This window comes from Oncorhynchus mykiss, chromosome 23 (genome assembly GCF_057628025.1).
Source record: "Oncorhynchus mykiss isolate SJ-2025 chromosome 23, ASM5762802v1, whole genome shotgun sequence".
NCBI lineage: Eukaryota > Metazoa > Chordata > Actinopteri > Salmoniformes > Salmonidae > Oncorhynchus > Oncorhynchus mykiss.
In genome coordinates this window covers 14,026,522-14,042,874 of record NC_143044.1, presented here as the reverse complement: position 1 = coordinate 14,042,874, position 16,353 = coordinate 14,026,522, and the positions used below count along the sequence as shown (strand labels likewise).

The 16,353-nt window shown below is 40.4% G+C and overlaps 1 protein-coding gene across 1 annotated transcript in view; it reads right to left on the bottom strand.

The window, feature by feature from the left end:
* The window catches only part of LOC149972513 (protocadherin-15-like), a 107,098-nt gene that overhangs the window by 32,165 nt on the left and 58,580 nt on the right, over positions 1 to 16,353 (bottom strand). Inside the window, exons 4-7 of the mRNA XM_090218048.1 lie at positions 3,089 to 3,249; positions 2,223 to 2,378; positions 312 to 431; positions 93 to 203 (exon numbers count right to left, since the gene is read on the bottom strand). Of these exons, the coding sequence (XP_090074174.1) occupies positions 93 to 203; positions 312 to 431; positions 2,223 to 2,378; positions 3,089 to 3,249 (548 nt within the window). The remainder of the gene's footprint in view (positions 1 to 92; positions 204 to 311; positions 432 to 2,222; positions 2,379 to 3,088; positions 3,250 to 16,353) is intronic.

The window sequence follows — 16,353 nt, the reverse complement described above, 5'->3', positions numbered from 1 at the left end:
TCATATGCAATATGCACAAACACACAGTCATGCGCCTACACACTTCTGGCATCTACACACAAACAAACAAAGGAAATAGCAAAGTGTCTCACGTTGGCTTGAACAATGACCAGGTAGCGTGTTCTCTCTTCGTAGTTTAGTCTCTCAGCCAGAACAATGTACCCAGAGAGAGTATTCCCTACAACCACAGTTTCATTAGACACCTGATAGAGAGAGAGAGAGAGAGTGTACACTCATAGTTTTCATTAACAACATACATTGTTCCACCTAAATAAGTCAGTCTTCAGTAAGAAAGCATTACATCCACGTACTGGGTCATTGGGGTTGTACTGGATGCCATATTCTATCTGTCCGTTAGGCCCATCATCGATGTCTGTGGCTCCATTGTCTTCACCAAAGCCTGTGAATATGATGGTCCCGGCAGGAGTGAGCTGGAGGCAGAGATAGAGGGAGCAAACCGTCATCAGGCATGTCACTCTGTCAGGACATTGTAACAACTCTATCTCACAGAAATGACTGACCCCTCCCAAGGTCACAAGGACACTCACAAGGACACAGTGTGTCTTCAATAGAAGATGGCCAAATACTGCCAGAAGAGTGAGAAATTGAGACCTTTGTCGTTATGCTATAGAAAGAGTGAATGAATGAACTGATTTGAAATGAAAACATTGTCATCAGCAGCCATGAATGTGTGTTTCTCTGGGGGTCTCTGCACCCAACTGACAGCCATAACAACCACTCAGAGAGATGCTGAAGAGAAAGGGGCCTCGAGGGGAGTTCAGCTCAGTTCAGGAGCGGTTTGACAGCAGCGGAGTCTGACTCATAGCTGTTCAGGGAGTAGTGTTTCCTGGAATAACACACACTCATTGTGAAATACATAAAACACAGGAAGTGTCAACAAAGTAGACATCAGTCATGGTTGTCTACTCTTGACAACACAATGTCTGACTCTGAGCCTCTTGATAGGTGTCATGTCAAAATCTGGTTTTGATAGCTGAAATAATAAGACATCTCAAATGTCTAGTGTCATTAATGTAATGTAGTTGTACAGGGATGGCATTTTGGAAAAGAGACAAACAGAAATAACTAGAGATTTTGTCAGTGACACACAATATAAAATGACTTCTATTTCCCTTTGACAGCTGGGGTCTCTGACGGAGGAGAACCATGGTAATTTCAGAATGAGATATACAGTATCTGCAAAAGTAGGAGATTAAAATCAATCTTCAAAGGAGTATGCAAATATCCACATAATTTGCTTGTTTGTTCATTTCTGCAGACCTTTTTGGTCAAATTAATCCTAATAATTTATGCTAAAAATAGTACTGCAAAATGCAACCAAAAGTCAATTTGTATAGGTGTAGATATAGGTGTGGATATCACTGACTGATTTTGATAAGACAGATTTTAAATTTCTAAACACAGTGATGCCTAACACAAAATAACATTTGATATTCCACTGTTCTCTCTGTCTGGAATGGTAACAAAAGTATTGACTCACACAGCTATCACTTTGTCTTAAATCAAATAGAAAAACACACACACGCACGCACGCATTTACATGCATGCGCATGTACAAGCACACGTGCACACACACATACTGAGCTGATGCTGTTAGTCAAAAGCATCATTGTTGAGCTTGCGGGTGCACACAGGGAATATGACATCTATAGCACGCAGAGCACACAGACAGGATCCCCATGATTCACTGGGAACATGCAAACTAGCGTGCCACTGAGCAATTTCATGCACTAGAGAATGAACAGATATTCTGAAGATCTGAGGATCAGCTATTGTTCTATTATCCTGGGAACCTTCTGCTTAACATGCGTATAATAGCTGTTGTCATGTATTACTCTGTCTCCATGCTGAAGGCGTATCAACAAAATAGAAATACAGAATCCCCCTGTTGCTACAGAGTAGTCTACACTCTATTTCACTGTGCCAACATCAAAAATGCTTTGACTGTTTAATCAGGTAGGTCCTTCATTTAAATGATCACCAAACCTGGACCATTCTTTGTATTTCAAAGAATGAAGTGTGAATCTACTACAGTAGGAGTCCCTTTCTGTAAGTCATCTGGGCTTTGTTGACTGCTGGAATGGTCATGATGACTTTCAAACCTCATTTGAGGAATCAGGTTGTGACTTACCCTGGGGATAAAGAAATGCTCACTAAAGAAAAAAGCAATAATTGTTGTAGTAACTCGCGCTTTCGCTCACCTCGTTGACGGCTACATAGTAGTGCTGCTGTTGAAAGCGAGGCGTGTTGTCGTTTTTGTCCCTGATTACAATGCGGACCTCGTGGAGAATCACTGTCCCAACCAGCTCATTGGTGCACTGGACCTTCACCACGACGGTAGAGATATATGAGGGGGGCTAAAGGCAAGAAAGAAAGAGAGAAAGGGAGAAAAGGAGGAACTGTAAATCAACCAATTCATCAATCAATAAAACGATCAATAAACTCTGGATTATGTAATCACTGTAGAAAAATACATTGGCACACTGCTCCAAAGCCATTTACCTCAGTAGATCTAAAACCCACAAACAAGTCTACACGTTTTGGAATGGCCTTGTCAAGTCCAGACCTAATCCCAATTGAGATGTTGTGGCAGGACTTGAAATGAGCAGTTGATGCTTGAAAATAAATGTCACTGAGTTAAAGCAGTTCTGCATGGAAGAGTGGACCAACATTCCTCCACAGTGATGTGAGAGACTGATCAACAACTGCAGGAAGTGTTTGGATGGTGTCATTACAGCTAAAGGTGTCCCAACCAGTTATTGAGAGTATACTTTTTTACACAGGGACATTGGGTGTAGCATAACTTTGTTTATGAAATAAATGAAATAAGTATGTCATTGTTGTGTTATTTGCTCACACAGGTTCCCTTTATCTAATATTAGGTTTTGGTTGAATATCTGATAATATTCAGTATTAAAAACATGCAAAAGTAGAGAAAATTATAAAGGGGGAAAATGCTTTTCATAGTACTGTACGTCTAGTAGGCTTGTGTTTGCCAACATTTCTTAGCGAGACCCTCTACAAACGACATTATCCCAACCCAACCTGGGGCCGGGTCCATACTCACATCTCTGTCCAGGACGCGTCCGGTGCTGTTGAGGAACAGTCTCTGTCTGAGGGGGTCCAGGATGACCCAGTAGGCGTAATTGTCCAGCAGGGTCAGAGAGATGGTCCTGCCTGGGTCCTCTGCTCTCCCATTGATCTGCATATTTTTCACTATAACTGTACCTGCCCAGAAGTAACATATTATGATATATTGTAATTTTGCACACATTTGTTTTATACTTTGCAACTTACATCTATTTAACACATTTATGCTCAGTCTGTAGCCCATGCAAAAATCAAACCTTCAACCATTGTGTTACAAGCACCACGCCTCAAACAACAGTCATGTTACACAGCAGCATAATGATCAGGGTTTACTCTCTAAAACATCTAAATCCCTTTGCAGAGAAAGGGTCATTTGGGCTAGCACCAGGCATTACCAAATTATTTTCCTCAAGAGCCACTCTTAAGTTTCGGATGAATTGCATCCTTGCCTTTTAATCACAATTGGAATGATTCGAATCTGACATTGCAGCACTCGAGGACTAAACAGAAACACAGCATTGGAATTTTGGCCTTGGCATTGGCTAGAGGAATCCAACCAATTGTGCCTTGGTTGATTGGCATGCTTGTTAGGGTATCAGTACTACACCACAACACATTCTGACCTTGTTGATGTGCAGTCACCTTTTCTAACATTTTTGCAAGACAAAATACATATGATCAGAAGTCATTTTGCTCGCCGTCTGTAGCAAGGCATGTGCAGTATCCACATGAGGTTAAAATTAACGTAGTTACAGAACCCTGAACCAAGCCATATGCTGGCAAACTACATATGTAATGTACTGAGTTTAACACTTGCCTCACTACACTAGCACATAGATGCAAGCAGATAATTTAGCTATAAAATTAAATGGGATGGTGTGTATCTTTATGGATGTTTTAATTACAGTGTAGCACGCTATCATTTTTAAACTTCAGTAACTTCAGAGGGAAATCTTTTTGGAATATTTAGGTCATAACTGCTGATAATATTACAAATAATATTACTGGGGAGGGAGAGGGAGCCTTGTTGCTTTCTAAAGTTAATTACGCTTCAATTGTCTAGAGAGACTAAGACAGGCAAAGGCCCTTACCATCTAGGGCTCTATTTTAACGAACCTAACGCAATGGTCAATCTAAGCGCTGGGCAGTAGTGTTATAGGTTCGGGGTATGTCAGAAATATTTTTGGTATTTTCACAAGCACAATTATCGGCGCAGTTGGCTTGGTTTTGATGAATAAACAAGTTGTGGCCAATCAGAACATGCGCCATGGCTAAATATATGGTTGCTTCAAGTTGTGTACTTACGGTCTTTTATGTATTGCCTTGGAATCAACTCCAATTCCGATGTTAGTCTGTTATAGGTTGTTAAACAGCTTACAGAATCAAAATGTGGACCTATCCAATCTTTGCTAAATATGTTAACTTGAACATGTTTGCAGTCCACATTGTTGTAAGTAATTGCATGGCTTCAATGTTGAAATATATGCCTAGCATTCTCACTTATATAGAGGATAGGCCTACTACAAATGGCATTATGGCCAAGCATGGACGAGCCAAATGTTGTCAATAAGCAAGACTAAATTCACTAAAAAGAGAGCGATTAATTCTAATCAAATTCTAAACAAAACTAAACAACAACTTGTTTTAAATAGGCAGACACAGTAATTGCTTCCCATGTGCATATAATATTAAAACAAAGCAGACTATGGAAGTTGTGACGAGGTGAGGTAGGACCCAGGAGCAGAGAATAGAACCAGACGAGGAACCAGTTGTTTAGAATAAATGTAAATACTTTACACATTCAGAATTTCACTTCTTGTTTGGAAGATTGCCTGCCCTACGAGTTCTGTTATACTCACAGACATAATTCAAACAGTTTTAGAAACTTCAGAGTGTTTTCTATCCAATAGTAATAATAATATGCATATATTAGCAATCTAGGATAGAGTAGGATGCAGTTCACTATGGGCACCCAATTCATCCAAAGTGAAAATACTGCCCCCTATCCTCAACAAGTTATGGCACAAATTTTGACAGTGGAAACGCAGCCTATCCAGCCATGACACAGACTGCCCATTATGCTTAACACCAGCCCAAACATAAAGCACTTAGTCACTTACTCTCTCAATCTAATACTTACAAAACTCACAAAGGAAAGAGGTACTGTTGACACTTTCACACAAGATAAAGTAAACTTCTGCAAGGGGTGAGAGGCCTTCCCACAGAAACTTTCCACCTAATGGTTTCTCTCCACACTCTTAGAAAAAAGGGTTCCAAAAGGGTTATTTGCGGAAGGATGGGTTATACCAAGAACCGTTTTGACCAGAAGAACCCTTTTTGGAAGACAATGGTTATTTATAAAGCAAAGGGTTCTACCTAGAACCTTCAACATCCTAAGAACCATTTTTTGAAGAAAGTTTTTTTTGATGATTCTTTGGAAGGCAATCAGGATTATTTGGAAGGCAAGAAGGGTTCTACATAGAACCATATATAATATTTCTCAGCAAGCTCTATTGCAGGGATATTTTCAGAATTGTTTGTTTTACTGTAAAATCTGTGTTTTTGAATGTACATTGATTGGTTGATTAAAGTTATGCTACACAAAGATAAATAACATACCATTTTCGAAACTAACCCAATCTCTTAGTAATTGGATTTATTGTAGCTGTTACTGAGATGGTTGTTCCAGTTAAGATGATTGAGGTAGTCTCAGTAATCAGTCTTCCCTACCCTGGCACTCATTCTGAATGCAGGATGTGGGTGATTAACACATCCAATTGTTGGATATCCTAACTCTGGCTGGATTCAATAGAAATTACACATCATCTTGCAAGCCAACATTTTGTGATTTGCAGGCCTGGTGTGGCCAGTAAACCAGGAGATCACCAACACCACTGTGTTAGGGTATAACTAGGCCCTCAAAGAAAGGCCTTATGATATACACAGAGTATACAAAATCTTATTATAAACTGGGTGGTTTTAGCCCTGAATGCTGATTGGCTGACAGCCATGTAATATCAGACCGTATACCACGGGTATGACAAAATAATGATTTTTACTGCTCCAATTACGTTCATAAAGGGTTCTAGGAAGAACCCTGCAAAGATAAAAGTGTTCTCACTAGAACCCTTCATAGAGGGTTCTAGGCAGAACCCTTCACAAAGGGTTCTAGGTAGAATCATATACAGAGGGTTCATTGAAGAACCCTACATAGAAGGTTGTAGATAGAACCATTTGCAAAGGGTTCTACCCAGCATCAAAAAGGGTTCCCCTATGGGGACAAACCGAAGAACCCTGTTTGATTCTACTCAAAGACAGGGTCATTCTCCACTGACCACTTCACCTCCTGAGCATGTCATCTATTCCAGACTTGTGTGACCAGCCCACTTTTATTCCAAATATCAAAAGACACTTTACAGCATCCCAGAATCATACTGCCAGACAGGGCTGATACTGAAAATCAGATAGATGTATATTTCAGAAGCTATAGGAAGGTATGTAGGTGGAAATGTACTTCACTAGAGATTATATGGTTATGTTTCAAACAATAGGTATGCAATTCAAAGTTAATATAGACCATTTTCTCTAATTGATAGGCCAGGTGCAAAGGACAGTCATTGCCTTTGCGTGAGTTTGGTAGATATTGAAGATATATTAAAGATAATACCTTTCATAAGGTGTGAGCCTTGATGACTCATAACTGACTGTCTGGTCTCATGATATCTTAGACTTTGAACCAATATAATCAATCCCTGGATAATTATAGTATAGACGCTGAGTTTTACAAAAGGCTTTGAAGTTAGTGGGGAAAAAATCTAAAGATTAGCAAAAAAAGTACTAATCAATAAGCACTTAACTTGTTGTGTTCTGAAGTCCAACCGAGACCAGGTTTAATTTTGTTTGATCTTTAAAATAATCCAATAAACATGATATGTTCCACGCAACAAGCAGCAAGAACCTGAATAGAAAAGTAATGCGTGTCCTCAATCCACTAAAAAATACCATGCTGTAAGAAACAATCCAATACTTTGACTTTTCAAGACCAGTCGTCTTGTATAAGACGTCGTGTCTGAAGTAAGATTTGACTCTCCCACAGACACGGTGGATCAAACTCTGTGTCTGATAAAATGTGGCTTGGGTTTGGCTCCTCTGTCTGTCTGGTGAATTCCCTTTAGCACCCATCAACCAGGTGTGAATGGGGAGAGTGAGCAAAGCTGCACCAAAAGACAAATAGAATAGGTTATGTATTGTAGACAAAGGCACATTTATACACGCAAAGACAAAAACCCTCATACAGTTCACACATAGCAGAGATTGGTATTAAGCCGTTTAAAAGTTACATCAAAAACATGCGTGACCTCAAGCATTTGTTATATACAGTGGGGCATCCTCACTGTATAAAATTACATTAAAAGTACACGTGTCAAAACCCCTTTAAGATAACAAAGTGGCATGCTAAAGTACACAGGCTGTCCTTGGTGTAACTGACACCAATATTACCTTATGTGTAAGTTAAAGGGGCAATCTGCTGTTCAAACAAAAACAAGCTCCACCCAGTCAATATTTTGGTAAAGAGCTGAGAGATGGGGCAAGATAAATGTTACCACTCTTAAATTCATTGGCAGAATTATGGAGGCAAAAACTGACCATCTATGATATAAAAAAAGTAGATTTTCTTTTTTTTTTACCAGTGGGATAGCTCATAATTATAATCTGTAAGAATAAATGGTATATATAATCTAATTAAAAATCCCAAAATTGAAGTATTAATCACAGATTCCCATTTAAATTCATATTGTGACGCACTCCGGCGTAGTGGGTGCGGAGTCAGGCGCAGGAGGCAGAAGGTGCAGAATAGTGCTTTTATTTCGGCACAGGGAAAATCGTACATGCAAATGCCGTGCGCACATCCACGATTTGTCCAAAAACAGGACCTAACTAGTCCGGAGAAAAACCCAACACGAAACACACTACCACACATAAAATCAGTGGAAAAATGTGCCCGCCTGCACCGGCTTAAATAGCCCAACTAAAAACCTAAACAAGAAACAGGTGAAACCAATAAGACAAAACCAACAGAAAAGGGAAAAGGGATCGGTGGCAGCTAGTAGACAGGTGACAACGACCGCCGAGCGCCGCCCAAACAGGAAGAGGAGCCACCTTCGGTAGGATTCGTGACACATATACAGTACATTCAGAAAGTATTCACACCACTTTACTTTTTCCACCTTTTTGTTGTGTTAGTGCCTGAATTTAAAATTAATTAAATATGGATTTTTTTTACATGATATCTCATCGCTGTACCCCACACATACAATTGTCTGTAAAGTCCCTCAGTTGAGCAGTGTATTTCAAACACAGATTCAACCACAAAGACCAGGGAGGTTTTCCATTGCCCTGCAAAGAAGGGCACCTATCTGTTGATGGGTAGAAATGTTAAAAAAGCAGGCATTGGTCAGGTTATTAATTACACTTGGATGGTGTATCAATCCACCCAGTCACTACAAATATACAGTCCTAGCTCAGTTGCCGGAGAGGGAGGAAACCGCTTAGGGATTTCACCATGGGGCCAATGGTGGCTTTAAAACAGTTAAATAGTTTAATGGCTGTGATAGGAGAAAACTGAGGATGGATCAACGACATTGTAGTTAATCCACAATACTAACCTAACTGACAGAGTGAAAAGAAGGAAGCTTGTACATAATACAAATATTACAGAACATGCATCATGTTTGCATTAAGGCACTAAAGTAATACTGTAAAAAGAGAGTTCCACTCTCCATATTTTCAAGCATAGGACTGGGGAGTTTTTCAGGATAAAAAAAGAAAAAGAATATAGCTAAGCATAATGCAAAATTCTAGAGGAAAATCTGGTTCAGTATGCTTTCCACCAGATACTGGGAAATTAACTCAACTTTCAACAGGATACCTAAAACACAAGGCCAAATGAACATTGGCATTGTTTACTAAGAAGACCGTGAGGGTCCGAGTTACAGTTTTGTCTTAAATCTACTTGAAAATGAATGGCAAAACCTGAAAATAGTTGTCCAGCAATGATCAACAACCAATTTGACAGAGCTTGAAGAATTTTGAAAAGCTCTTAGAGACATACCCAGAAATACTCACAGCTTTAATCGCTGCCAAAGATGCTTCTACAAAGTATTGACTCAGAGGTGTGATTACTTGTGTAAATTAAACATTTCTGTATTAAATTTTCCGAAAATGTGGAAACATCTATAAAAACATGTTTTCACTTTTTCATTAGGGGATATTTTGTGTAGATGGGTGAGGAACAAAATCAATTAAATCCATTTTGACAAAATGTGGAATAACTCAAAAAGTAGGAAAACTTTATGAAGGCTCTGCAATTGAATGTGAGTTCTCTCAGCTTGACCCTGGTTCGCTGACCCTCAGCCTCACACACAAACAAATGCACGCACACACCCAAGCACACACCAGCTGCTAAGGGACCCACCTAGCAATGCCCACTGCACCCTACATGAGTGCTAAGTAACTGCTTCCAACTGAGAATGGGATGTCATCTGTCTGTTTATACATTAACACCAAAAGTAAACTATAACTACAGAGCCAAATGAGAAGAAAAGATCAGGGAAATGCTGTTTTAGTAGCCAACTGTGTGTAGAGCAGGAAACAAGTGAAAATCCTCCAAATTAAATGGGTCAATGCAAAACAGGTGAATTGAGCAACAGACCATACCAGAACCTGACATTTCTATTGTTTCGGCAAACTTTCATTAAACACAAGGCCCAAGATGAAAGGGTGAGTTCAAAACCTAAACAACTTCATTGCATTAAATGATTCATTCAAAGACCAGCTATATTTCTAGTAGACAGCATAATCCCCTTGTTACGTACATTTTCTGAATTAGATTATTTTATAGTGTCCAGAATAGCTGCATCTCCCTCTGCACCACATCTCCTTTCACCCCTAGCGTCTAATTAGCGACTTTCCACGAAACATGTTCACATCCCTGAAAGTGGTCATTTATGAGCACTACAGGGTCTATATTCAAGGAACTTGTGAGCATCCCGCAAGCTAATTCTGCATGGAGAGTGAAAGCCTTCTGATTAGCTTTGTGTTGTATGTAAAGCCCACTCACACTCTCAGTCCTGACAGCTTGTGACAACGCGATTTATGACGTGCTCTCAACATTGCAAGCCTGTTAAATGTTGCTGCAGACACATACAATCTCAAGGAGAATGCCGATGAAAAACAAGTTCTCTCTTTCTCTTATTCTCTTTCTCTCGCCCTCCCTCCATCTCTATCACTTTCTCTCTTTCACCATCTCTCATTCTCTCCATGCTCCCACTCCGTTCTTCTCTCTCTCTCTCTCTCTCTATGCTCCCCCTCATTCTTTCTTTCTCTCTCTCTCTCTCGTCACAACAGGGAGGATTTTGTGATTATTTTCTATACCTAAGCCTTGACTGGAGAGATCAAGGCTGCTGAAGCTGGACTTGTTTCAGCCTCTGCCTTGCTACAGCTGCTCCATGGATGGCAATGAGCTTCTTAACAATTCCTCTGCAACATACCTTGTCACTTCTATTTGGGCTTATTACCACTATCTGAACCCATGACAAAGAAGTTATACTTCTCATCTCCACGATATTATTTTCATCTGCACAAACTCTTCCTTCCTTGCTTCCTTCACATGATGATGCAATTTGTTTTAGTTAACAAAGTTGTAGCAAGAGACAGGAAGTGCCATTGGATCCCATTGCTCAAGAGATATAAGTGCATATTGACAGACCAATATTATTTTTATAAATTCACACTGTTATGCTTCACTATTAGCCCATGAGCTTCGCCACTATTCTTTGCTGTGACGATGTGCCTACGAGCTATTGCCACATCAGAACATTTCCCTCCATTTCTCCCCACACAAACAGACTGATTGTTTGGTACAAGCTAACCTGCTAACCTGACTATACTTTCGCTAATCTCATCAGACATTGTGGTTTATATATTGAGTGAACACAAACACCAGAGTCTGGGAGTCATATCTAGAAATGTTTAGCTATGAATGGCTACAGATGTGAGTGCTACAGCATAGTCATTTAGATAGGTTGCCTTGGCGTTTTTGGGCACAGGGACTATGGTGGTCTGCTTGAAATATGTAGGTATTACAGACTGGTTCAGGGAGAGGTTGATAATGTCAGTGAATACACTTTCCAGTTGGTCAGCGCATGCTCTGAGCACGCGTCCTGGTAATTTGTCTGTCCCTGCTGCCTTGTGAATATTAACCTCTTTAAAGGTCTTACTCACATCGGCTACGGAGAATGTGATCACAGTCGTCAGGAACAGCTGGTGCTCTCATGCATGGTTTAATGTTGTTTTCCTTAAAGCGAGCCTAGAAGACATTTAGCTCATCTAGTAGGCTCACGTCACTGGACAGCTCGAGGTTCGATTTCCCTTCATAATCCATGATAGTTTGCAATCCCTGCTCAGAGCCAGTGAAGTACAATTCGATCTTAGTCCTGCATTGACGCTTTGCCTGTTAGATGGTTCGTCGAAGGGCGTAGAGAGAATTATTTTTAACTTGCGGATTAATGTCCCACTCCTTGAAAGCGGCATCTCTACCCTTTAGCTCAGTGCGGATGTTGCCTGTAATCCATGGTGTCTGGTAGGAATATGTACGTACGGTCACTGTGGGGATGACATCGTCGATGCACTTAATGAAACTCCTCAATGCCATCGGATGAATCCCGGAACATATTCCAATCTGCGTTAGCCAAACAATCCTGTAGTTTAGCATCCACTAAATAAGAACACTTCCGTTTGAGTTTTTACTGGTAAGCAGGAATCAGGAGGATAGAGTTATGGTCAGATTTGTCAAATGGACGGCGAGGGAGAGCTTTGTTTTAATTTCTGTGTGGGGTAAATGTTATTCTCCTGAGTTTTCTCCTGTGGTTTTACATGTGACATGCTGGTAGAAAGTAGGTAAGACGGATTCCAGTTGTCCTGCATTAAAATTACCGGCCACTGGGAGCACTGGCTCTGGATTTAATTTAATTTGATTTATTAAGCCAATGGCGACCGCTAGTCTTAATGCGGTCTGACACATAACGAAAATACATGACATTTATGAACATGTAGTGTGTGTATGTATGTGTGTGCATCTATCAATTACACATACATGTCAGTACATACATAACATGTAGGTCACATGGCTCCACCATGTGACCTACATTAGTTGTGCTGTGAGGTTTTGCTTTATTTGTTTTTTTGAAACCAGGTTTGCTGTTCACTTATGCTATATAAGATAGAAAGGAGTTCCATGCACTCATGGCTCTGTATAATACTGTATGTTTCCTTGAATTTGTTCTGGGGACCTGGGGACTGTGAAAAGACCCCTGGTGGCATGTCTGGTGGGGTAAGTGTGTGTGCCAGTGCTTTGTGTAAGTTAATGATGCAAAATATTTGGAATAATGTTTCTTATAAAAACAAGAAGTGACGAAGTCAGTCTTTCCTCAACTGTTAGCCAAGAGAGACTGACATGCATACTATTAAAGAAAGAGTGTGTGTCCATGTATGCTGATGATTCAGCCATATACACATCAAAAACCACAGCTCATGAAGTCTCTTAACAGAGTTGCAGTCTGTTTTGGAATGGGTGGCCAGTAATAAACTGGTCCTGAACATCTCTAAAATTAAGAGCATTGTATTTGGAACAAATCATTCCCTAAATTCTAGACCTCAGCTGAATCTGGTAATGAATGGTGTGGCTGTTGAACAATTTGAGCAGACTAAATTACTTGGTGTTACCTTAGATTGTAAACTGTCATGGTCAAAACATATAGATGCAATGGTTTTAAAAAGGGAGAGATGCATGTCTGTAATAAAGAGTTGCTCTGCTTTTTTGACACCACACTCCACAAAGAAAGTCCTGCTGACTCTAGTTTTATCTTACCTTGATTATCGTCCAGTCATATGGTCATGTGCAGCAAATCAAGAGCTATTTAAGCTGCAGCTGGCCCAGAAAAGAGACGTATGTCTTTCTCTTAATTGTAATCAGAGGGCTAATATTATTATTCATTGGGATAGGGGGCAGTCTTTTCACATCTGAATGAAAAGCGTGCCCAAAGTAAACTGCCTGTTTCTCATTGTAGTTTTTCTAGGTGGCTCCCATTTTGGCTGTAGTGTTTCCAAGTGCATGGAGGAAAGCACGTTCTTTCTTATTTATCTCCGGTAATGAACTTACTATTCTCCGTCTTAAATTGTATTGTTTAGTTGCGTATTAGGATACCTAAGGTTTGATTATAAACGTTTGACTTGTTTTGAAAAGTATATTAGTAAAGTTTGGGATTAATTTTGTATGCATTTTGATGGAGGGAAACTGAGTGGATTATTGACTGAAGTGCGTGAGCTAAACTGAGTTTTTATGGATATAAAGAAGGATATTATCAAACAAAAGGACCATTTGTGATGTAACTGGGACCTTTGGAGTGCCAACAGAAGAAGATCATCAAAGGTAAGGCATTTTTTATATCACTATTTCTGACTTTCGTGTCACACCTGCCTGGTTGAAATATGTTTTTCATGTGTTTGTATGCAGGGCGCTGTCCTCAGATAATTGCATGGTTTGCTTTCGCTGTAAAGCCTTTTTGAAATCTGACATGGTGGCTGGATTATCAATCAAATCATCAATCAAATCAAATTTATTTTATATAGCCCTTCGTACATCAGCTGATATCTCAAAGTGCTGTACAGAAACCCAGCCTAAAACCCCAAACAGCAAGCAATGCAGGTGAAGAAGCACGGTGGCTAGGAAAAACTCCCTAGAAAGGCCAAAACCTAGGAAGAAACCTAGAGAGGAACCAGGCTATGTGGGGTGGCCAGTCCTCTTCTGGCTGTGCCGGGTGGAGATTATAACAAAACATGGTCAAGATGTTCAAATGTTCATAAATGACCAGCATGGTCGAATAATAATAAGGCAGAATAGTTGAAACTGGAGCAGCAGCACAGTCAGGTGGACTGGGGACAGCAAGGAGTCATCATGTCAGGTAGTCCTGGGGCATGGTCCTAGGGCTCAGGTCCTCCGAGAGAGAGAAAGAAAGAGAGAATTAGAGAGAGCATATGTGGGATGGCCAGTCCTCTTCTGGCTGTGCCGGGTGGAGATTATAACAGAACATGGCCAAGATGTTCAAATGTTCATAAATGATCAGCATGGTCGAATAATAATAAGGCAGAACAGTTGAAACTGGAGCAGCAGCACAGCCAGGTGGACTGGGGACAGCAAGGAGTCATCATGTCAGGTAGTCCTGGGGCATGGTCCTAGGGCTCAGGTCCTCCGAGAGAGAGAAAGAGAGAAGGAGAGAATTAGAGAACGCACACTTAGATTCACACAGGACACCGAATAGGACAGGAGAAGTACTCCAGATATAACAAACTGACCCTAGCCCCCCGACACATAAACTACTGCAGCATAAATACTGGAGGCTGAGACAGGAGGGGTCAGGAGACACTGTGGCCCACTCCGAGGACACCCCCGGACAGGGCCAAACAGGAAGGATATAACCCCACCCACTTTGCCAAAGCACAGCCCCCACACCACTAGAGGGATATCTTCAACCACCAACTTACCATCCTGAGACAAGGCTGAGTATAGCCCACAAAGACCTCCGCCACGGCACAACTTAAGGGGGGGGGGGGGAGCGCCAACCCAGACAGGATGACCACATCAGTGACTCAACCCACTCAGGTGACGCACCTCCTCCAGGGACGGCATGAGAGAGCCCCAGTAAAGCCAGTGACTCAGCCCCTGTAATAGGGTTAGAGGCAGAGAATCCCAGTGGAAAGAGGGGAACCGGCCAGGCAGAGACAGCAAGGGTGGTTCGTTGCTCAACAAGTTAAGCTTTATTTTGATGTATTGCACTTGTGATTTTATGAAAGTTAAATAGTTATAGCAATTTAATTTGAATTTGGCGCTCTGCAATTTCACCGGTTGTTGTTGAGGTGTCGCGCTAGCGGCACGCCTATCCCAATATTTATGCCAGTCGCAGGTCATTGGTAAAAATAGAAAAGAGTCAATGGCCTAGAGTGCTGCCCTTTGGTACACTACAATTTACATGTTTGACATTAGAGAAGCTTCCGTTAAAGAATACTGTCTGAATTCTATTATATAGATTACTCTGAATCCATGATATGGCAGAGGTTGAAAATCCATAAGACATAATAAGGCATATATCTTCTCAACAACAGGTTATGGGTCAATAATACCAAAGGCTGCAATAAAATCTAACAGTACAGCTTCCACAATCTTCTTATTATCAATTTATTTCAACCAATCATCAGTAATTTGTGTCAGTGCAGTACATGTTGAGTGCCATTCTATATAAGGATGCTGAAAGTCTGTTGTTCATTTGTTTACGGAGAAAGAGCATTGTATTTGGTCAACAACAAAATATCCAAACAGTTTGCTAAGCACTGGCAGCAAGCTGATAAATCTGCTGTTAGAAACCAGCAAAGGCCGCTTTACCACTCTTGGATGATGGAAGGACTTTGGCTTCTCTCCAGGACAGAGGACAAGGACGTTCCTCTAGGCTCAGATTAAAGATATGACAGATAGAAGTGGCTATTGTGTCAAATACCATCCTCAGTAGCTTTCCATCTAAATTGTCAATGCCAGAAAGTTTGTCATTACTGATCGATAGCAAAAAATGTCCCACCTCTCCCACACCAACTTGACAAAATTCAAATTTACAACGTTTTTCTTTCATATTTGTTTTTTTATGCATGATTATGATGACTCACTGTTCATTGTTGGCATTTCCTGTCTAAGTTTTCCCATTTTGTCAATGAAGTAATCATTCAAATAATTGACAACATCAACTTGTTTTGTGATGAATACGCCATCTGATGCGAAATATGGAGTTGAGTATTCCTGCCCATAATTCCACTTAAAGTACTCCAATGTTTTTTTTTTGTTTAATCTTTCTTTATATGATTGATCTTGGCTTCATAATACAGTTTCTTCTTCTTTTTGTTAGGTACTCACATAATTTCAAAATATTCAGTAAGTCAGCCAGTCAGATGTGCAGAAAGACTTATTAGCCACTCCTTTCGCCACATCTCTTTCAACCATACAGTTGTTCAATTATTCACCAATCCATGGAGGCTTAACAGTTCTAACAGTCAGTTTCTTAATAGGTGCATGTTTATCAATAATTGTAAGCAGCAATTTCATGAATTCATCAAGTGCAGCGTCAAAATCCTTTGTATTAT